The following is a 25,565-nucleotide window of genomic DNA, read 5'->3' on the forward strand; positions in this document are numbered from 1 at the left end:
TTACAGAAGAATGGAAAAACAAGTTGAAGTTGAGTTGGGAGAAGATCAATTTGGCTTCAGAAGAAATGTAGGAACACGTGAAGCAATCCTGACTTTACGATTGATCTTAGAGGATAGAATCAAGAAGGACAAGCCCACGTATATGGCATTCGTAGATCTAGAAAAGGCATTTGATAATGTTGATTGGACCAAGCTATTTATGATTCTGAAGATGATAGGGATCAGATACCGAGAAAGAAGAATTATCTACAATCTGTATAAAAATCAGTCTGCAGTGATAAGAATCGAGGGCTTTGAAAAATAAGCAGCAATCCAGAAAGGAGTGAGGCAAGGCTGCAGTTTGTCCCCTCTCCTTTTCAATGTTTACATAGAACAGACAGTAAAGGAAATCAAAGAGAAATTTGGAAAGGGAATCACAGTCCACGGAGAAGAAATCAAAACCTTGAGATTTGCCGATGATATTGTTATTTTATCTGAGACTGCAGAAGATCTCGAGAAGTTGCTGAATGGTATGGATGAAGTCTTGGGTAAGGAGTACAAGATGAAAATAAATAAGTCCAAAACAAAAGTAATGGAGTGGAGTCGAACGAAGGCAGGTGATGTAGGAAATATTAGATTAGGAAATGAAATCTTAAAGGAAGTAGATGAATATTGTTACTTGGGTAGTAAAATAACTGACGATGGCAGAAGTAAGGAGGACATAAAATGCAGACTAGCACAAGCAAGGAAGAGCTTTCTTAAGAAAAGAAATTTGCTCACTTTAAACATTGATATCGGAATTAGAAAGATGTTTTTGAAGACTTTCGTGTGGAGCGTGGCATTGTATGGAAGTGAAACATGGACGATAACTAGCTCAGAAAGAAAGAGAATAGAAGCTTTTGAAATGTGGTGTTACAGAAGAATGCTGAAGGTGAGATGGATAGATCGAATCACAAATGAAGAGATACTGAATCGAATTGGTGAGAGGAGATCGATTTGGCTAAATTTGACGAGAAGAAGAGATAGAATGATAGGACACATCTTAAGACACCCAGGACTTGTTCAGTTGGTTTTTGAAGGAAGTGTAGGTGGTAAGAACGGTAGGGGTAGACCAAGGTATGAATATGACAAGCAGATTAGAGCAGATGTAGGATGCAATAGTTACGTAGAAATGAAAAGGTTAGCACATGATAGGGTGGCATGGAGGGCTGCATCAAACCAGTCTATGGACTGATGACTCAAACACATATATATATAAATGATATGAGTAAAGGAGTGGAATCGGAGGTAAGGCTTTTTGCGGATGATGTTATTCTCTATAGAGTGATAAATAAGTTACAAGATTGTGAGCAACTTCAACGTGACCTCGAAAATGTTGTGAGATGGACAGCAGGCAATGGTATGTTGATAAACGGGGTTAAAAGTCAGGTTGTGATTTTCACAAATAAGAAAAGTCCTCTGAGTTTTAATTACTGCGTTGATGGGGTGAAAGTTCCTTTTGGGGATCATTGTAAGTATCTAGATGTTAATATAAGGAAAGATCATCATTGGGGTAATCACATAAATGGGATTGTAAGTAAAGGGTACAGGTCTCTGCACATGGTTATGAGGGTGTTTAGGGGTTGTAGTAAGGATGTAAAGGAGAGTGCATATAAGTCTCTGGTAAGACCCCAACTAGAGTATGGTTCCAGTGTATGGGACCCTCACCAGGATTACCTGATTCAAGAACTGGAAAAAATCCAAAGAAAAGCAGCTCGATTTGTTCTGGGTGATTTCCGACAAAAGAGTAGCGTTACAAAAATGTTGCAAAGTTTGGGTTGGGAAGAATTGAGAGAATGAAGAAAAGCTGCTCGGCTAAGTGGTATGTTTCGAGCTGTCAGCGGAGAGATGGCGTGGAATGACATTAGTAGACGAATAAGTTTTGGTGGCGTTTATAAAAGTAGGAAAGATCACAAATGAAGATAAAGTTGGAATTCAAGAGGACAAACTGGAGCAAATATTCATTTATAGGAAGGGGAGTTAGGGATTGGAATAACTTACCAAGGGAGACGTTCAATATATTTCCAATTTCTTTGAAATCATTTAGGAAAAGGCTAGGAAAGCAACAGATAGGGAATCTGTCACCTGGGCGACTGCCCTAAATGCAGATCAATATTGATTGATTAATTGATTGATTGATTGATTGATTGATTGATTGATTGATTGATTGATTGATTGATTGATTGATTGATTGATTGATTGATTGATTGATTGATTGATTGATTGATTGATTGATTGATTGATTGATTGATTGATTGATTGATTGATTTCACCGTCGTCGAAATGTTTGAGTTTCACTTGCTTGCTGAGCGTAGGTACACCAACGACAAACGAGATAAAATATTCCTCACGACGTATACCACTATCATATTCACGAAGAATGCCACAGAACTCGCGGAAACCACCTTAAATCCAAGAGGAACACCACAATAATTCACAATATACCACTATTACACTCAAAGCCACTCATACAAAGCAACCAGACACAAAATGTTTGTACTTCGCGCTCGGCTGTGTGTTCATGCTGGGCAACCTAATTATTTTTCCGCGTGTATCAAAAAACATCCTCTACACGTGCCATCAATGAATCGCTTCCAAAAACTTCATGCATGCCGAAATCCAAAAGTATTTATTACAATTGGTTTCATGAAATGGCTATACATTGTACCGGTTACAAACGGTACATGCCATAAATTTTTTACAATCAATTATGTTCAATCATCGCGCAAGACCTTCACTGCGAACTTGGTTTGTTTACTCTCGGCGAGTCGAGCCGGCTTGATCCAGCTACAACTGTATGAGTGACGTAGACGCAGAAGCAGGATAGGCTAACCGCCTGACACTCCACGTGTTGCCTGGCCTGACCTGGCATGTTCCAGAAAGAACGTCACACCTTCTCAAATCTTCGACTTGAAAAATGTCAAAACTTCTATCAGGATAATCGTATCAACTTGAGAGATACGTCATTTTGAAGAGGATCAAATAAGTGTCTCCAATTATAAATTTCAAGCGAATCAGTCGAGGGATTCTCGAGATATTTAACGTAGAAGCCCAGACCGAATATAAGGCGAGCTTGCTAGACCCCAATCAGTCACAGCTAGGAGTCCAGTCTGAATCACCACGCTGCATCATTACTGTTCGTCCGGTCACGTGCAGACCAAGCCTATCTTCAAATTATACAGTCTTCATAATGGACTTAAACTCTGTCAGTTGAGTGGAACTTTAAATTTTTGCGCGTGTTGAAATTCAAATTATACAATGTCTTTATAACGGACTTTGTCAGTCGAGTTGAACATTAAATCTGTGCGCGTGTTAACTCCAATATATAACAAAGTCTTCATAGTGAACTTGGATTCTATCAGTCGAGTTGAACTTAGGATCTGTGCGCGTTTCGAAACTCTAATTGTGACAAGTCTCATAGTAGACCTGGGTTCCGACAGTCGAGTTGAACTTCGAATTTGTGCGTGTGTAGAAACTTCTAGATGTGACACGTCTCTACGATTCTTACCACGTTGCGATAGTGGAACTTAGTCTCTGAACAAGTATTATTAATTTCAATGTGGCACACGTCTGCAATATATTATTAACTGTGGTTTTCTCTAAAAACTCAGTCAGCATAATTACTCTATAAAATAGGAGTGTTCATGATGGTGTTCAAACTTTCCCACCAACATAAGTGCAAGTGATTGCTCATTGTAAAACGTTTACTCGCGTGTTTCGACACAAGTGGTTCATTCTGAACGATAATCAATTCAAACTGTGTTCATGTACAACTGCACTTGCTAACTTTCTTATTTTCTCAATTTATGGGTTGAAGTGAATGCTTTTCAATTCAAACTGAACTACCTTTTGAACTGTGCATTATTTCTTCTTCGAAGTTTTTAATTATTAATGCGTTACTGACAGCAGTGTCTTAGGATAAACTCTTGAGCAGTCGCTTATTTATTTTGTTTCAAGTGCGCCCATATTTTAGCAATCACGAACTGTGCTTAAGAATTGCTGACCTCATTTCTTCATCAAAGTATTTAATAATTTCTGCATGACTGACAGCAGTGCCTTTGAAAACTCTTGAGTAGTCATACATTTATTAAAGTGTCCAGTGCGACCATTCTTATGTGGAAAGCCGCCACGAACTGTTCCGATTGTGTGTACAGTTTTCAGTTTCATTATTTCTATTCATGAACTGTGATTTATTTATTTCCAAACTCGATGCTACCCGCCTCTTCATCTTCAATGAACTTTTAAATTCTATCTACAAGGGTCTAGTGGAGTTCGACTGCATATCACGACAATATTAAATTAAACAGTGGTTTTAAATCAATGTGTCGGTGGACTGTGCCATTGTGGACACTCGTGTGAGTAAAGTGACGAGTGACTACCCCGCAACATCGTCGGAGAACGTCGGAGACCGTCCAGAACTTCAGAGGTTCGAGTTGGAACCCATATCAGTCCGACCTGGGCGTTCCAGCCTCATTTCATCGCAACGCGAGCGGCCTGCAGAACGAGTTCCAGTCCAGTTCAGCATGATGACCTGGGAGTACGGTTTACCTGATAGGCGACGATAGGATAGAAAAGGGTTAGAGTGGGAAGGAAGCTGCTGTGGCTTTAATTAAGAAATTACGTAACTAAGTAATTAATTAAGTAATTTGATTTCATCAATGAGAGATGAATCAACGCTAAAATGTGCCTAAATGGAGAAACCCAAACTGTGATCCAAGTTTACGCTTCCGAGCAGGGTTGTAGTGACGACCAAAAAGCGACCTTCCTAGAAAAACTTGAAGACATCATTGATGAAGGGAACATAATAATAATTGGGGATTTTAATGCCCAGGTAAGAACTGATAGGTCTGGTTATGAAGGAATTATTGGTCCTTATGGATTTGGTAATAGAAATGAGGAGGGTGAACTTCTGCTGATCCATGAACACGAAACCAACTTCTGGTGAAGAACACGTGGTTTCAGAAACAGGGTAGCCACAAGATAACGAGATACAGCTGGGGTGGTCAGTGATAGACCTTATCGTCACAGATAGGCCAAGTGGAGAAAAGGCGCATGATGTAAAAGTGATACTTAGTGAGAGCCTTGATAGTGACATAGACTCCTCATTCCAGACCTAAGAGTCACCAAACTTATTATTAAAGTAAGCAAGGAGAAAAACTACAAGTTAAATACCAGAAATTGAAAGATCCGGAAGTCAAGCAGCTGTTTCAAGAGGAAATCATAACTAAAATATCAATAACAAACACAAAGAAAGGTAATGAAGAATGGAATGATTTCAAGACAAGTCTGGTTGGTAGCGCAGATAAAATATGTGAAAGAACAAGCAGAAGAATTAGAGAGGAAAGAACATCTTGGTGGAATGATAAAGTGAAAGAAGCCATAATGAAAAGGAATAAAGCCAAAAAGCTCTTGATGTGGCTAAGTCAGACAGAAACATCACCAGCGACTGAATAGACAACAATAAATGGGAAGAGATGGCAAAAGAATATAGATACATGAAGTTGAAAGTCAAGAGAATTGTACAGGAAGGAAAAGAGAAAAGTTGGGAAGAAGCTACAACTAAACTGGAAGAATACATTGAAGGAAGTATGAAAGTCATATATGGAATGGTAAAAAGTAAAAGATCAGATAAAGAAGAAATTACAGCTCTGGAAACAGCAGATGGGAATATAGTTCGCAATATGAAAGATATCAAGGATACGATGAGACAGTATTTTGACAAGCTCCTAAATGTCCCTAATGAGATCTGTATTGAAGATGTAGGACAATGATGTTGTCTCTAACTCTTCTGCTTGTTCTCCCACATATTTTATCTGTGCTACCAACCAGATATCCCAATTACACGGACAGAAGCACAGCAAGCTTTCCATAAGATCAGAAGTGGTTAAGTCAGAAGGAGCTGATGAGGTTGCAGCTAAGATGATTAAAGCTGCTGGCCCACCAGGAATACAGTGGCTGTATATAGTTCTCAGAACAATATGGAAGGACAGCAAAATACGTGAAGATTAGACAAAAGGGATGATAGTTCCTATCTTTGAGAAAGGGAGTAGAAGGAAAAGTGAAAATTAACAGAGGCATTGCCCTCCTCTCACATGGCCTTAAAATTATGGAGGAGATCATTGAAGCCGGAGTGAGGGCTATACTAGATCCTATCGAAGAAGAACAACAACATGGCTTTATGACTGGAAGAAGCACAACAGGTGTGTGCTTTGAGGATGTTGGCAGAGAAACGCTGGGAAAGAGAAAATATCTAATTATTGCGTTTATGGATCTTGAAAAGTTGTGTGATAATGTTGGAAAATTCATAGCAAAAGTTGGTGTACCGGAGTACCTTATTAGGAAGATCCAAATGCTATATACTAATACCAAAAGCTATGTCAGTATTGGAGATGATCACTCTGAATGGTTCAGTACAACCAAAGGAGTACAACAGGGAAGTGCCTTATCACCTCTTCTGTTCATAGTATTTTAAAGGAACTAAAAATAAAAGGTAATAAAGATTTGGTGTTTGCAGACGATGTGGAAATATGGGATGAAACGGAGCAGGGAGTGCAAAATAATCTGAAAGCATGGTGAAAGAAGTTTGATGATTATGGAATTAAATTGAACTCATCAAAAACAGTAGCATTGAAAATCAGCAGACATAATACAGGATGAAACATAAAACTACAGGACCACCAAGTTGAAGTAGTACACCTATTCAGCTATTTAGGAAGTGTAATGGCTAGTAGTAACAGAGCTGAGATAGAAATAACAAACAGAATAACAAAGTAAACAAAAGCTTTGAATTTTACTGTATTGTTAGATACCTACTATGGCATGAGGTCACACAAAGAACAAAAATTATACTGTACAAGTCATATTTCATTTCCATCCTCACATATTCCCTGAAAACCTTCACACTAACATCTAAGGATTGTAGTAGGATTCACGCCTGTGAAACGACATTTCTTAGAACTGCGCTCCAAAAGACAAGACTTGATCACGTGAAAAATGACTAGATTCAATCTAACCTAGGTCTAAATGAATCGATGGAGGAAAGACTTAGGTCATGTGGACGTAAATGGTTTGGGCATGTTAAATTAATAGCACAAGGTTACCATGTGCTTCTTTGGAAAAGAGAATAACAGGTAGATGACCAGCTGGAAGATCAAGAAGAAGATGGATGGACCAACAGAGGGAAGACGTGGAGAGAAGAGAATGATTAGGAGTATGTCATAGAAAACAAAATCTTTTTGAATATGCAACTTTGGAAGAGTCCCGTTTTCAAACACCATGCCCGGCTCGCTGGAAGGGCAAACCGGTTATGATGAACACCATTTATGTTTAAATTCTCTTATAACCCTTTAATATTTGAAAATTAGTACTTAGATGCACTGGAGGTGTTCACTGGGGATACCTTAAAACAATAGCCAGGCTCTAACCTCTTGACATTAAAGATATGCTGACCTTAGCCAGCTAAGTACTGGGACTAATTTGAGTCATAAGGTGTCTCAGCATAGGGACGCAGGCATGCAGCCCTAAACGTCTAATGGTGCTGTCTTAAGTTGATAACAAATAATTTATACAGTAAAAGTGAAACCCACATAAGCCATTTTCTTTCTACATGTGGAGCGTTACAAAAGATCCAACCTAAGGCTAACTTCTAACCCTGTATTTTCTTGTCCAAGTTTGTACAGTTATATGAAAAATAACTCACATTCTGTTTATTAATTTAACTCTCAAGTGGTGCTTAGCCGAATATCGTCAGAGGCCATCTGCAACTTACCACGGGCACGGAATATTGACATTTCACCTCACCCACAAAGTCTACTATATCTAATTTCTGTTGCTCACCTGAGTCCTCGTCAATTTTGTCATCAAAATGAAGGGTGGACAAAAATAACACCATCTTACCCCTGCTAGAAACGTACGACAGCAATATGCCAGTTTTTAAAAATCCGAACACACTGTTGTACTGTGGCCTATCTTTCACATTGAGAAATGATGATGGAATGTCTTTTTGAAATATTCCGACAATAGTGTTCCTCTTTTCAAGAAGATCTTTAGCCAGCGGCCAATATATGAATTATTTGTCCACTGTGATGTTTCTTGCTGTGTTCAGTATGGGAGCAACAATACGCTTTGCAAAGCTACTTGCACTATTGACAACTTTGTAAGTGCCTTTAGGCTGCATATATTTCTAAATTGGAGGTATTCAACACGCGTGCATCTACCATGGCTTGATCTTTTATGCCACATTTAGCTGGCTTATTTGCTATATATTGACGAAACTTACACCGATCATGAAAAGATTCCAATTTTTCATCCACAGTTGTATTTTCCCAAACCTGATAATTTGTTTTACATCGACCGACGAAATTATCAAAAAAATTCGTATTGTGCTACATTGCCATTTGTCCTCCTTCTTGATCTTCCAGCTGGTCTTCCACCTGTTATTCTCTTTTCCAAAGAAGCGCATGGTAACCTTGTGCTATTAATTTAACATGCCCAAATCATTTACGTCTAGATGACGTAAGTCTTTCTGTTAATGCTCTTTCGAGCGTACCTTAATAAATTATTTGCATATTTCTGTCATTTATGTCATCAAACCTGACTGCTCAAAGCAACAAATAAAACCTTCTCATGGTCATGCTAGCCTTGAAGCATTCTGGTGCAGTCCCATCATCACTCAATAATTCTTCTATATTCACGTGCTGAGCTTTTCTTACTCCAGCTAGATAAAGAACACTGAATAAGGCACTAATCTCTTCAATGTTTGCGTCTTTACAGTCTCTTTCACAGCGATAATTTTCGCAAAGCTTTCTGAGATATATATTGATATTCTGAACTATATCACTTACTGTTATGTCGGGAAAAAACAATTTTCAGCAATCCAGAAATGTTTTTGCGTCTTTTCCTACCTGATTTACACCTGGAAGGTGAGTAACTGTGTTACGCCTTGCAGCGAGTACATTAGGCGAGGGAGGATACATCAACCACTCAGTTACTTTGTCTTTTGCGAAATAATTAGGTCCATAAGGACAAGGCTCACCACACACTTACTCGCTGGATGCATACTGATGTGTGTCCGTGCAATGATTGCTATGTTCACTTTCATTATCACTCTCATTCTTTTAGTAATCTTTGTCTCCTAAGTCTTCTGTTAGGTGAGATTCCTGTCGCCATGTACTAATTTCTGTAAATAACAATATTGGAAATTAGACTTTAGTTCTGTAATATATTCAATTTTAAATTCTGATATATCAATTTGTAACACTTACGATTATTATAGGTGATTGATAAGTGGGTTGAAGTTAAGGTTATACATAGACCAAGCCTAGTTACATGTAATTCAACTCGAGACGGGGTTGACTTGGAAAGGACATATAGACCAGTTAGTAGGGTTACAATGAGGGTGAGTTGTATTGAGCCCAGACCGCTATAGAGCTAATCCTGTAGAGAGAGAGACGTCACAATCAGCTGATTATTCCAAGCTCACCACTCCTCTCACGATGCCAACCTCTGAATGCAACCATTATAGCCAACAGAGTTCTTCCACTCTTCGTTCCCCGCCCCCCTTCCAACCTACATCACCACCAAGTTCCAGTCCAGCTGTCTCTAGCAGACGATCGCTGCAACCCTCACAATTGACTGTCACAACTAGACTGTGTTCAATTCTAGACAGAAAACCTATTGTAAGGTTTTTTATAGGCTGCTGAAATCTTTACGAACAGAGAAGCAGTGTCCCCTTAAGTTCAAAAAGGACAAAAGCGATAACCTCCTCCGAAGTGAAAATTACATCATGGAACGGTGGAAAGAACACTTTCAAGAACTGCTACGAGGGAATAAGGAAACCAGGGATAATGATCAGGTTGGAGAAGAACAGCAGCACCAAGAGGAAGGTTGGACCTGTGAAGAATTATCTATTGCGGAACTAAAGCGTGCATTGATGAAAATGAAACTAGGCAAAACTGCAGGTCATAATCAGATAGCACCTGAGATGCTCAAGTTTATGGGCAAAAGTGGCGAAGACTCGTTCCACCGCATTATCAATCTTGCCTGGAAAACTAAGAAGATACCAGCTGACTGGGAGTACAGCGTCATTGTGCCAATATTCAAGAAAGGAGATAACAGAGATTGCAAAAGCCATCGTGGGATATCGCTCCTGAGCGTGCCGGGGAAAATATATGCAAGGATTTTGGAAGACAGGCTAAGGCAATCAATTACGATTAGGCAACTCCTGCGACCAACTAAGGACAGTTTGCCTAAATTGCAACAACCTGGTATCTATAGACTTCCCTCTACTTGTGAAGGGTTATTAGGCAGACTTCGAGAACGGTATGCACTCGCATCAAAGAATAACAGGTGTATCAGACTCAACCAACGTGATAAATCAGCTGTTGCTGATCATGCCTCAACACCTGGTCATGATGAAATGTTCCAGAAAGTGGATGTTCTTGCCCGTATAAAATGATATCGCCCAAGAATCATCAGGGAGGTGGTTGAAATACGTAAACACTCAAGCAATTTCAACTGCGATACAGGCTACAACCTCAGTGAATCATGGCTACCTGTAGGCCTCAGCAAGATGGCGACCATCTTGTGTTTCTGTCTCCAGGTTTATCAGTGTTTTGAAGGTGTATGATCGGCATTTACGTGTGGAACTTTCAACTAAGTGAAAAGTAAAACCACCGTGCTACGAATAGCCAGTTCAAAGTGTGTCACAAGTAATTAAGAACATAATATTTCTTGTAAACAGCCATGCCGAGGAAAGGAAAGGTAGCAACAACAGACAGCCCAGTGAAGCGTGCCGTACAGGAAGCACTGAGAGACAAGGAATACTCGCCACATTAGCCAACATCATACATGACCAGGTAGCCAGGGCCGTCATAGAGTAGCTTAAAGCTAGATAGACTTTAATACCAAAATAATCGAGGAGATGAGGGAAGCGCTCGCGGCCAGAGACAAGACAATATCAGACCTCAGGGAACAGCTCGAAACTAAGACCGATGTTCTCGAGCAATATCAGCGGCGGCAATCACTGCGTGTGTTCGGGGTGCGGGAATCGAGTGGCGAGGACACGAACAAAATTGTCAACGAGCTGGCTGATAATATTGGAGTACATTTAACGCATGAGGACACAGACAGAAGTCACAGGGTAGGCAAGATAAGTATAGATAAGCCGCGTCCGATAATAGTGAAGTTCGTGTCGTACCGCAAACGGAACGAACTATTCAAATCTAAAAGAAAACTGAAAGGAACGTGAGGAACAATCAGAGATGACCTCAGCTCAATCAGGATGAAACTGTTACAAGAAGCGATCACTAGATTTTCTGTGCCCAGTTGTTGGACAATAGACGGTACAATTATTGTGAAACACAATGGTGTGAAATATCGTGTGTCGAGCCGAACGGAATTGGACAGGATTAAATAAACCGACAGACCGAAACTAACATACCATTACACATTTTACAGTTTTAACTAACTTAGACTCTGGACTTTCGAGTATTATTGTAATTACTATTCCAACTATTACTTTTAGATTATATCTTCATTAGATTTACATATAATAACTAGGCAAGATAGCGTACAAGTTGGCAACTCAAAGAGAGAGTGCTGAGCATGCTTCTATTTTCGGCAAGGTCACTGGTGGTCAGTTGAGCGGAATCTCCGTTCCCATACCTACCAAGCCCCTAATACTAATCCCCTTACAATACTTTTAACAATTTTCCAAATTCCATACAAGGTAGTACATGCTAACGTTCAAACGTCCTCACTTCCACGAACTCCGTAACATAATTGCTAATGTCAACCCTCACATCGTCATGAACACGGAAACCTGGATGAAACTTCGGTTGTCAGATACTCTCGTCCACCTCGAAAATTATATTTTGATCCGAAATGATCGCACAGGTAAAGCCGGCAGCGGAGTAGCTATATATATTAGGAACGACCTAAAATATGAAATAATCTACAAAACAGTTAGTGAATACTGCGCAAGGCCTGAGTTCATGTTCATATAAATTGAGGCTCTAGGTGAAAAGTGCTTACTGAGTGTAGTGTATCGCCCACCAAAGATTGGATACATCACCGATCTTGAGGACATCCTACTAAACCTCTTACCCAGGTACGAGCATGTTTTATTACTAAGTGACCTCATTACTGACATTCTTAACGACAACATGACGGAGTCTAAACAACTAATTAACATATTTAAATCTTATAACATGACGATTTTGCCACTTAACGCAACACATCACACAGCCACATCACATATATTACTGGACTTAATTGTGACGAATAACCTTGACAGGGTACTGACCCACGGGCAAACGTCTGCTTGCGCACTATACAACCATGACTTTATTTATTTAGCTTATTCACTTAAATACCCTAAGTTCAGACCCAAATTAATTACATTCCGAGACCTAAAAAGTATAAATAACGAAGCCCTATTAGAAGACGCTGCAAGCATAACTTGCAATAATGTCCATATTCTAGGTAATACAGATGATAAAGTAGAGTTCTTAAACGAACAACTGCTAGTTCTTCTCAATAAACGCGCGCCAAATCGCATTGCTCACTTAACACGCCCTGCGGCTCCATGGATGACTCAGGAAATACGAGACAATGACAGAGAGAGACAAAGCTTTCAGGAAATTTAATACTAGCCAAATACCAAACGATTTTGACATGTACAAGACCCTTCGTAACAGGAACACACAGGCCGTAAGGAATGCTAAAATAAGACAATCACAGAACATTTTGCTAACCCGGAACACGATACCAATCTGGAAAACCGTTAAAAAATGGGCATAGGTGGAAATAAAATACATACTGCTGACATTAAACTACCACTGGATGATTTAAACCAATACTTTACTACAAGACCCGTTAACATTGACGAGACAATAAAGAACAGACTATTAACAAAATTCTACATGATGGCAATACTAACAATGGAGGAGAACAGTTATATTTTCACTCGTAACTCCTGCAGAAGTGAGACAAATTGCACAATCAATAAAGACAACTGCGACAGAATATAACGAGATTGTTCCACAGTTACTGTTAAAAACTCTAGACGTAATCCTACCAACCGGTATATTCCCTTCCCTTTGGAAATGTGCAATTGTTCGCCCACTCCCAAAGACCAACAATCCTGTGGAACCCAAAGACTTTCTATCCATTTGTATTTTACCATTTCTGTCCAAACTTTTGGAGAAAATATTTCACAGACAAATGACCGCATATTTAAATAACTGACAAATACCAGTCTGGTTTTAGAAGCAATCATAGCACAACTACTGCACAACTTAAAGTTTCAAACGACATAGGAGCAGCTATGGATCAGGGAGAAGTTACTGTTTTAACTCTTCTAGACCTTAGTAAGGCCTTCGACTGCGTTGACATGGACATACTAATGGCAAAATTACGGGCTCTTAATTTCTTACAGTGCACACTATCCTGGATGCATTCCTATCTCTCTCATCGCCGGCAGTGTGTATCAACAGGTGAAAATTCCTCTTCATGGCATTCTGTAGAGCTGGAAAACAATAGGAGTCAGTGCTAGAGCCACTCCTATTTTCGATCTTCATTTCAAGACTAACACAAGTAATTAAACATTGTCAATATCATGCATACGCAGACGACTTACAAATATATGTACACGCACATCCTCGTGACTTACCGACTGCAATAAATAATGTGAATGCCAACCTAGAAACAATATTTAAGTGGACCGATAACCATGCACTAAAATCAATGCCCAAAAATCGCAGTGTATTCTTTTAGCTACCAAAAAACCCACGCATGCTTCGCAGATGTGCATATGCACTCAGTAATATTAAGAGGCACTCAGTTACAATTCAAAGACGCATTTGAAAACTTAGGGACGATAATTGATACAGACATTAGCTGGAACGATCATGTAATAGGTATATGTCAGTGAGTGTTTTATTCCTTACATTCCCTTAAGAAACTCAGAGATTCACTCCAGCAAAATGTAAGAAAAGTGCTTATCCAAAGTGTGGTAATGCCACTATTCGACTACTGGGACGTAGTATACAGTAACCTGAATGCCTCACTTTCCATCAAGCTCCAAAAGGCACATGACGCATATGTTCGATTTATTTCAGATATACCAATGTTTTACCATATTTCTCCCGCATTTGATAGACTTTCATGGCTACGCTTAAGAGAGCGACGAAATTTACACACTGTTACCCTGTTACATCGTGTACTGAGCCTTAACACTCCTGAATACCTTGCCACAAAATTCCATTACCTAGCATCACCTTCTAGTATTCTTACCAGATTATCATCCACCTCAGTACTAAGCATTCCCATTCACCGCTCAACTGGCTACAGTAGATCATTTGTAGTCACCACCAGCCGAATTTGGAATTCCCTACCCGCTGAAATTAGGAGCATGTCAAACCACCTCCGCTTTAAGAAACTCTGTCAAACCTGTTTAATAAATAATAATAATTATTCATAACATAGTAGGATTAGATCATAGCTAAGTTATTAAGTTAATTAAAACATTTAATTGATGCCTTAAGATATTAAATTGTAGATAATTTATTTACTGTATATTTAACTCTTTATGTAGGTGTATGTATGGTCGGACAGAATAGCAGGCTTCATTGCCTGAGTCCCACCATATAAAACAAGACATTAAATAAATAAATAAATAAATAAATAAATAAATAAATAAATAAATAAATAAATAAATAAATAAATAAATAAATAAATAAATAAATAAATATTATCAAAACCATTAGAGAATGATGCTTTGCTGTTGACATTCGTTGTCTCTAGCATGGGGCTAAAATGGCGTCCCTTTTACATCTTACGACACCATTCTAAGTTCCTTGTTGCTTTCTCCTAGCAACCTTTCATCCGTCATATTTCATTTCTCTGTTGTCTCCTAACTAAGAAAGGCAAGGTTCCTTTTTAAACGCGTCGAGAGTGTTCATTACACGACATAAACCCAAAATATACATTTTGAATAGGCTAAGGCAAGTTGTAGAACCACAGTTGGACGAGGCGCAGTGTGGGTTCCGAGCGGGAAGAAACACTCAAGACCTCATATTTTCCTTCAGACAGATCAATGAAAAACTGATGAGGCACGGAAAAGAGGCACACCTAACCTTCATTGACCTAGAGAAAGCCTTTGACACCATTCCGAGAGATGAAATTTGGATGTCACTGAAGCAAAGAACTGTCAATGAACAACTAATTACAGCAGTTCAAAGCCTGTACAGGAAACGTCGGAATTATTTTCGCACCTGCAATGTAGTCTTCGGAGTTTGAGACTTCAATGGGACTTAAACAAGGGTGAATCATTAGCCCACTTCTCTTAATTATCTTAATGGATGACGTCATCAAATCATGCAATGGATAGGTGCAGAAATTCAAGCTTGGCTATACGTTTCTGAGGCCAGTGTATGTCGCCCATTTTGCATTCGCTGATGACGTACTACTACTTGGATTCAAAAGAACTTGTTATCTGGGAAGGAGAGCTGGAAAAGAGGGGCATGAAAATCAATGCTAGAAAGACTCAGACCATGATGATATCACGGCAGCCTAACCCACACGAGATCGCACTGAATGACGGTACAGATCTTAAATATCTCGGAGCTACAGTGCAGCAAGATGGTAGAATGGATGGTAAAATTACAGGTCGATTCCAAGCCTCCGGACGTTTTTTCAGTGGACTGAAGAGAAATTTACCGGGCGAGTTGGCCGTGCGGTTGGAGGCGCGCGGCTGTGATCTTGCATCCGGGAGATTGTGTGTTTTCCGTGGTTTCCCATTGTCACACCAGGCGAATGCTGGCACTGTACCTTAATTAAGGCCACGGCCTCTTCCCTCCAACTCCTAGGCCTTTCCTACCTTTCGTCACCATAAGACTTATTTATCTGTGTCGATGCGACGTAAAGACAATTGTAAAGAAAAGGAAGATAAATTTCCTAAAGAATCCATCTATGACTAAATCCACGAAACTTCGTGTATACAAAGTGATATATCTCCCACCTTGTTCTATGACTGTGAAATCTGGTCATTGACCAGCGAAAATCGAGTAGAAGTGAGGCATCAGAAATATATGATCGAAGGATGGTTGCCCATTTATATTTTTTGTTTAAAAAATATCACCACTGAGCTCGATGGCTGCAGTCGCTTAAGTGCGGCCAGTATCAAGTATTCGACAGATAGTGGGTTCGGACCGCATTGTCGGCAGCCCTGAAGATGGTTTCCCGTGGTTTCCTATTTTCACGCCAGGCAAATGCTGGTGCTGTTCCTTAATTAAGGCCACGGTCGCTTCCTTCCCACCCCTAGCCCTTTACTGTACCTTCGTCGCCATAAGACCTATCTGTGTCGATGCGACGTAAAGCAACTTGTAAAAACGTCGCCACCACATTCTCACTGTCGGAATAACACCCACGGTATCCCCTGCCTGTTGTAAGAGGTGACTAAAGGAGCTCCAGGGGCTCTGTACTTTGGAGCGTAGGTTGGCGACCACGGGGCCCTTAGCTGAGTCCTGGTATTGCATCCATTTACTCGTGCTATGCTCCTCACTTACTTATATCCTATCCGAACTCCCTTGGTCATCTCTTGTTCTTTTCCGACCCCGATGATATTAGAGCACTCGAGGCCTAGGGAGTCTTTCATTTCTATGCCCTCTGTGGCCCATGTCTTCCTTTGGCTGATACCTTCATTTTTCGAAGTGTCGGATCCCTTCCATTTTTTCTTTCTGATTAGTGTTATATAGAGGATGGTTGCCTGGTTGTATTTTCTCTTAAAACAATAATAACCGCCACCACTATTCACTATCATGGAGAGATGAATAGAAATAGAGAAAATAATAACGAGGTTTCCGTTGAAAAGGAGATTAACTAAGCATAACTTCTAAGGAGATAACTAGCTATTCATGAATAAAATCCCGCTTTGTAGAATTTTATTTTTATTGAGAACTAGTATCTAAACGAATCTTCATTTTACTTTAATAATAAAATTACACTGAATTGTAAACGTATCGTTTGCTGTCATGAAAATATATATGTATACGGTATTTGTTTTTGCAACAGTGAATAAATATTCGTTATTTACAAAGAGTTCCCCAAGGATTTTGATTAAAGACACAACTAACACAACAGTTCTGAATGAAATTATTTGATGGTATATTCGTTATGTTTATGAAAACGTAATATTTAATATCAAATTTATTGTGTAATTTGTATATAAATTTTAAAAAAGGAACTTCGAATGTTAAAATACACTTCCAGTTATTTTCAATAATTATGACTAATGGGAATGACCTCATGTCATTGAAAGTCTATACTTCAGTATTTTCTTAAATTATGACATTAATGCGAGTCCCAGTGCGTGCGCAGCCGCTGGCCTCTTCTGTCGGGTGCTAGAGTAATAAGGCTCGCTCCCACCAAATACAGTAGAGACAATACGCGACACTTCCAGATTTAGCCTTGTTAAAATTGGAGACAAGTCGCAAGTGGCGCTCCTAGTGGCTTGACCTGAAAATTCGCGCTAAATTCAAATATCAAAGGAAATGTATATATGGAAATGGATAAATAAATTCGTCTAGAAAGAAAGTGTTAGTCTACTAAGATATTAACTTCAAAGTTGCTAAAGCAATTCTGGATAAATGATTGCAGAATTATTTAACAGGTTATTATTTAAAGACTTAAATTAGATATATAATCAAGATGTGAAATGGACTGCTATGAAAGGGCTTGATATTTCATTTATGCATTACTTTTTTAGCTTTTGCATACCTGCCTGAACTTTCAAGACTGTCTTTTTTCTCATTTAAAATCATTATATCATCACATTAAGACACTTGTCAATAAAAATATTGGCACATTCCTTATAAACATGATTCAATGAATTTACATTTAAGAGCTGGACAATCTTCCTTTTAACTTGAAGCCTACTAACAGAAAGAAACTCTATAAATTTAGCCGCACAAACATTCAAAATTTCTCTATAAGCAATACTTGCCATTACATTAGGGTAAAGCAAATTTGCATCATCATATTATTTCAACAAAATATGTACATTTCTTAAATTACCCATATTTTCTTCAGTGCTTGACAACGCATTACGTCATTCCAAATGGGGTAACTTGGAATACAAGCAGCCACACTCATATGCATATGTATTTTCCTGACTTAAATCAAACCCACAGATCACACCTACAACAACACATCGGTATTGAAAGTTACCTGCTGCACTTGTAATAAAATATGCGTGTTATATTTTAAACCAGTTAAAATATGGGTCGAACAGGTCAGAAGATTATGAAGTACTATAAAAATTTCTTTGTCTCTTGAAGAATATCTATGCAAACACAATATTACTTACATTTTCTTGTTACTAGGGAAACTGAAGAAAGACCGCGTATTCTTCTCTACTTCATAGTTACTGCAGCCAAACACAGCACATACCTTTCCCCTCATGTTGAGAGGATATATCAAGGAATGACACACGCTACTAATTTAATTATGTCAACTCACTGAAAACGCATAAATAACACCAAAACTTCACACACAAATACACGTGCTCTTATGGCAGAATCAGTTGTTCTCAGGTCAGTCCGCTAGAGAGAACTCTAATAGCTGTCCCTCGATATCTCGCTGAGTGTCGCGTATTGTTTCCACTGTATTTGCTCCCACCTAGTAGAATCGAATCGAACCGAACAGCCGAAATTTCCACTCGACCGCTCACATCTAGCGGAACAGAATCAAACTGAATTCTACGGGAAACTTCAGCCTTGCAATGGACGGTCTGATAGAAGGCGTGAGGAGGCAAGAATTACGAGAGATCGGAGAAATGTCTGGGTACATGAAATCATCAAGAGAGCCAAACGGAGGGTATTCAAACTTATTTGAATGTTTATTGCGCGAAGAAGCTAAGTCTGGACGGTAGGCCTACTTCAGAGTTACTGTATTGCAATCTCAACAACTATTTCAGATAGTAGAATTTAACAGAAATTTCAATTTTACAAGATGAAATGCTACCTCGGATACAATGGGAGTCCGTTATCATTTTTAAAACTACTTTAATGCATGATACTGTATAGGCTTTTGGGCTTATGCAGTGTCAAGAAAAATAAGGTCAAATTCTTTGCGTTTCGCAGGGAACTGTGCTCTGCGTCATCAGAAAAAATCTCGAATGTCCTCGAGAAAGGGTTCTTAAACAATGACTTTTTGAAATTTAGACGTTATAATAGAAGTGGAAATGGTACGTTCATTCGTCACCAGATGGTTCCCCGGACGTGGCACAGTACTAGTGTTCGAAGCGGAAGCTGACCGAACCATCAGAATCAGTCTAAGAGGGTCACATAACATGTGCACGTAACATATGACACTGACAGGTGTATGACATTGACACAAGTCTGGAATGAAACAATCTGGCGATGAGGAACATACGAATTTGGAAAACACCGGTGTTTTCCAAATTCGTACACAGTAGCTTACTATTTGTTAGGAACGTATATACGACAGTTTGAAACCTAGGGAATGCCACTTACGAAATCGTTTACTATAAATATAATAAACACTTAAAGATACACCCCATGTGAGTTGTGATGTCCATTATCGTACTGATATACTGTTTGTAGACTCCACCATAACATGATGTTGTGCCTAAGTCAACAAAAATCAAAAAATGAATTGTATATATACTACAGTAACCTATCCCAAAATTGAATATTCTAATAAGCTTGGTTTTCCATAGCCTTGCTTATTACTTCCCAGGCATTATTTTGTACGATGTTACAGTAATGCTCGTGATTCTTCTAGTAGAGGAAATTATATTTTTGAACTAAACTAATAAGTTTTTCCGTGTCTGAGTTTTTCCTCGGACTCAGCGAGGGATCCCATCTCTACCGCCTCAAGGGCAGTGTCCTGGACCGTGTGACATTGGGTCGGGGATACAGTAGGCTAGGATGGCTAGGATAACTTCCAGGATGGCTGAGGTGGGAATCGAACCCACCTCTGCTCATTTGACCTCCCGAGGCTGAATGGACCCCGTTCCAGCCCTCATATCACTTTTCAAATTTCGTGGCAGAGCCACCAATCGAACTCGTGCCTCCGGGGGTGGCAGTCAATCACTACACCACTACACCACAGAGGCGGACAGTGTCCAGTATTAATAAGTTAAATAAACTATCACAAAACAGAACTTTCCCAAGCGTATCCAAGAAACAGTTGAATTTCCAGCTGAAGCTGATACACATTTGCCACCAAATGAGGCGAGATTGTCATTTTGTTGCACATAATAACATTTCATTCCAGGACTGTTAATACTGTTTTTGAACACAGGGAAGACCTGAAAAAATGAAATAGCGTATGGCTTTTAGTGCTAGGATGTGTCCGAGGACTTATTGGAAAAAGACTGAACCAAGTTTTACTCTTTGTTTTGAAGTTTTCGCGTACCTAATGAATGCGATAATAGACAACAATCATTGATGATTCTCATTCAGTGCAGTGAGGCTGTCGTTTTAAGGTAATCTAATGGCATTAGAGTGAACCAAGTCCTGCTGTCCGCGCTGATGTGTTCACATTACAGACAGAGGTATTAGTAAATAACAATACTTCAATATATTTGTATTCTATGCATTTAAGTGTTTGGGTATTAGACATCATTTACATTTGGTAGCACTATAATGGCAGATTTAATGAGTGAATTGGAATCTGGTGATTATTTATCAGGAGAGTACGTTAATTATTTTTCATGATTTTGCCTCTAGAGATTTTAGGCCATAAAAATACTTGTTATTTTCCCTGGAGTTTGGAGCTTGTACTTAGGTTAACCGACTACGCATCCACTCACACAGATAATAATTAAAGGAAATGTCAAAACATTAATTATGTCACGCGTTGTTTATGTGTTCATCATGATGGTTCCAACATTGATATTAACGATAGTTTAAACACTAATACTTTGTTGTCATGACAGAAGGATTTTATGTTTAGGCTGTTTCTGACTCCTGCCCCAGTGTTTATCACGGTGTAGATCATTCACCAAACATAATCGAGTGGTGGAGTTTACGCCACCGCTATTGCTGCATCTGTCACTTCATCAGAAATCCTTCAGGAGTACATGACGACCATGAAGGTGTGAGGTCTCACTTGAAATAATTTTCGATCGTCAAAGGCTGTATGAATTTCGTGTGTTAAATCAATGTACTGAAACTTTACGAGGAAGACGGAACGAGTAAACAAAGGCAGAGGTGGCAAAGATAAAATATGCAGTTATAGAGACAAACCACTGAGGCTAAAGCAATACGTTTCGATAAAAATAAGTCGAGGAACGTTACGTCACAGGAAAGAGAGAGATTAACTCGTAGACCTCTATGTCTAACATAATAATGTCAGAAGATGCGGAGTAAATGAGACAGGTTAAGTTAATCATATGGGATGAGGGAACTATGGCTCCCCTTTATACTCTTTCACCTTTCACTAGAAAAGTGATCTTACTTGGTGCAGGCTTCAGACAGCGCATGGCGGTAATTCTTACAGAACAGGTGTTATCCAGTCAAGTTTTACATACTCTACTTTATGGCCCCAAATTAAGATTTAATTTTACTGAATGGCTTCTAAACCTCAGAAGTGGTGAACTAGGCCAGATGGCACCATTGAGATTCAACAAAACGGTATTTCAAAAATATTGCATGAGATTTGATTCGTTCCTCTTTTGGACCAAGTTAGAGTACAATGTTTTCCAAACTAGCAACTTTTTCTGCCCAAGAAACGAACAAGTTAACATCATCAACCAATAGCTTCTGAATAGTTCGATAGGTGACCACATAACGTACATGAGCATTGTCTCCGTAATGTGCGATGTTGTTAATGAAGATAATAATGCTGTTTTGTGCAAGTGAACAAGATTGCATGTAATGAATCTAAACAAAACAATATCGTTTATGCAAACATTCAGGACTGGGCTAATGAAGATAGCGTTTTATATAAAGAATACATTTAGCACCTGTGAACCCGAGTATACCATTTGTTCTTAAATGGAGGCAATTTCCACAAAATTTATCCATCTCTGCCACAGTAAATAAGTCACCATGATAAATTTTAAAGATGGGATATATCTCCCCATTCCAGTGTTTTGGACAGTTGTATATAGCTTTCTCAAAAGTATGCAGATCCATAGACATCAAAGTACAGCTCCAAGCTACAACTGCACTCAATATGATTTGTAAGGAATTGACTCCATTACAATGCCATATAATACCTGGAAAGTGTAACTTTTATTCATCAGATACATTAGCAGTTCATTCAGAATTTCCAATTACTTTATAGATAGTAATTTAGACTGTCAAAGACAGGCTTACACTTTGTATAGTTTATGTCATAATGTCCCCCAGTTTTGTTGGAGTTTTAAATATTAGTGGCATTTTCTCACAGAAACATTCTTCAAAAACCCACAATACCGGATCACATTGGAAGATACTGATGAGGACGATGATGAAAACAAATGTACAGTGGTCATAGCTCTTATGCAGAAGAACTGGAGACCAAAAATAGAAGACCATCTCCACATAGCATTTCATTGTTACCATGTAAGTATTACATTTCATGATTTATAACAGATGATAATTTAATTCTGGGGTTAGTTTGTATCACTGATACACTCTCACTAAAGCACTACAATTTTCGGAGGCTGTATTTTAATTGACCATTTGTCAATAATTAAGAACCACTATATATTATTGGTTAATTCCTTTTTTATTCTATTCTACGTAATTTCAGCTACTTTTACACATAATTTCCATTCTTGTTCAAATATTTGTCATAGCTTGGGACACATTTTTATAGATCCTTGTGGAAGTCTGCCACCTGCGATGAAAAGCATTTCTGAATCGTTGTTTTCACTTAATCGTCGGCGTGAAAACACTCTCCTCCAAGAAACTTCTTCAGGGGCAGGAAGAAGTGGTAATTACTTGGTACAAGGTTGATGTTGTAGGGAGGGTGGTTCAAATGCTGCCAGCCAAACGACTGACAAAATGCTAGCATTTGAAGAGCATAATGGGGCCTTGCATTGTCTTGGAAGAGGGGTCCATATAATAAGAACCTTATAATAAAGAGCTTCTGACAGAGGTATCTACAAATATTTTTCTCAGTTCCATATCCCTATGCCTGCTGGTCAACAAGTCCCTTCTCTCCGTGAATACTTTTTTGCTAGGGCAATTATTACTCCTGTTTCCTTCTGTGATGACACTATAACAGTAAGGTTGGTTTTAGTTCTATTCATGAGTTCCAGTCGTTATGTAAGCATTTAGTGCTTTGGCAGTTTTGTTAACTACTAGTGCTTTTGAGATCTTTATATTAACGTTCGACTTCAGTGAAATAAGGCCTGTGATAATTTTTTTAACATCTTGTTCAAACATCACACGATATGTTTTGGATATTCTGGGATGGAATGCGCATAGCATTGAAAATGTAGCGCCACTATCAAGAAGACATTTCTTTCTCAGACTCATCTATGACTTCAAGGTCATCTACCAATCTAATGCATAAATCCTTTGACCATTCATCTTCACCCCCTCAGCCGAATCCTCAGTGAACATATTAAGACTTTCAGGACCAAGCTCATATTTTGAACTTGTTCCTGGAAACCAGTCAATTTTAGTTATTTTCTGAAAAATTTTCTACGTACCTACTATGTAGATTTCGATGGGTGTTACACTTTCTTAAGGTATTTCACATTTAACATTTGTATCCCACTTGTTGCATTCGGATATTCTGAATACTACGCAGTATTGCTATGTTCTTACCAGTATGTAGACCGAAAAGTTAGGTAGAGTATTGTTGTTATATTTCTTAATATAGATTATGAAAGCGTTACAAACTAACGTATTAACAAATTCATGCTGTTTACTAATTCGCAAGCTACCATATTTATTCTTAATGTGATGAACTGAGAAATAATTACATTTTTATTACCAAGCCAAAAATTAGGAAATTTATATTCATCGAAAGGGGGGTAGCAGCCTTTCGGAAGTTGCAAGGGCGGCAGTCTACATGATTGACTGATATGGCCTTGTAATAATACTCAACATGGCTTAGCTTGTTGATACTGCTGGACGGCTGAAAGCAACAGGAAACTACAGCCGTAACTAACTCCCGAGGACATGCAGCTCTCACTGTATGAATGATGTACTGATGATGGCTTCCTCCCGGGTAAAATATTCCGGAGGTAAACTAGTCCCACATTCCGATCTCCGGGTGGTGACTACACGAGAGGGAGCGATCATCAGGAAGATGGATACTGACATTCTGTGAGTCGGAGCGTGGAATGTTAGAAGTTTAAATCGTTGTGGTAGATTAGAGAATATGGAAAGAGAGATGGATAGACTAAAGTTAGATGTAGTTGGTATAAGTGAAGTACGTTGGCAGGAAGAACAGGATTTTTGGTCAGGCGACTACCGAATTATCAACACAAAGTCAAACAGGGGAAATGCAGGAGTTGGTTTAATAATGAATAAGCGGGTAGCTAATACGACTAGCATAGTGAAAGAATTATTGTCGTCAAGATAGGCACCAAACCTATGCCCACCACAATCGTGCAGGTCTATATGCCTACTAGCTCAGCGGATGATGAGGAAGTCGAAAGAATATATGAAGAGATAGAAGATTTAATACAATATGTAAAAGGTGACGAGAATCTAATTGTGATGGGAGACTGGAATGCAGTGGTAGGCCAGGGAAGAGAAGGTAATACAGTAAGAGATTTCGGATTGGGACAAAGGAACGAAAGAGGAAGTCGGCTGGTTGAATTCTGCACTGATCATAATTTAGTCCTTGCCAATACTTGGTTCAAACACCACAAACGACGGCTGTATACGTGGACGAGACCTGGAGACACTGGAAGGTATCAAATAGACTTCATTATGATTAGGCAGAGATTCAGAAACCAGGTGTTGGATTGCAAAACTTTCCCAGGAGCAGACGTCGACTCTGACCACAACTTGTTGGTCATAAAATGCCATCTGAAGCTGAAGAAATTGAAGAAAGGAAAGAATGCAAAAAGAAGGGATCTAGACAAGTTGAAAGAAAGGAGAGTGAGGGATTGTTTAAAAGAACATGTTGCACAAGGACTAAATGAAAAGGCTGAAGGAAACACAATAGTGGAAGAGTGGACAGTCATGAAAACTTAAGTCAGTAGAGCTGCTGAAGAAATGTTAGGAAGAAAGAAAAAATCAACTAAGAATCAGTGGATAACTCAGGAGATACTAAAACTGATTGATAAACGACGAAAATACAAGATTGCTAGAAATGAAGAGGGCAGAAAAGAATACAGGTGATTAAATGATCAAGTGGATTGAAAGTGCAAGGTAGCTAAGGAAGAATGGCTGAAGGAAAAGTGCAAGAATGTCAAAGGTTGCATGGTTCTACGAAAGGTAGATGCTGCATACAGGAAAATCAAGGAAATCTTTGGAGAAAGGACTAGGTGTATGAATATTAAGAGCTCAGATGGAAAGCCACTTCTAGGGAAAGAAGACAAAGCAAAAAGATGGCATGAACCTATC

General features: G+C 39.0%; 1 protein-coding gene across 1 annotated transcript in view; it reads left to right on the forward strand.

Annotated features, from left to right (window-relative positions):
- The window catches only part of LOC136877779 (calpain-B-like), a 459,866-nt gene that overhangs the window by 212,270 nt on the left and 222,031 nt on the right, over nucleotides 1-25,565 (forward strand). Inside the window, exon 10 of the mRNA XM_068228742.1 lies at nucleotides 22,441-22,595. Within this exon, the coding sequence (XP_068084843.1) occupies nucleotides 22,441-22,595 (155 nt within the window). The remainder of the gene's footprint in view (nucleotides 1-22,440; nucleotides 22,596-25,565) is intronic.

The sequence above is a fragment of the Anabrus simplex genome, chromosome 7 (genome assembly GCF_040414725.1).
Source record: "Anabrus simplex isolate iqAnaSimp1 chromosome 7, ASM4041472v1, whole genome shotgun sequence".
Lineage (NCBI taxonomy): Eukaryota > Metazoa > Arthropoda > Insecta > Orthoptera > Tettigoniidae > Anabrus > Anabrus simplex.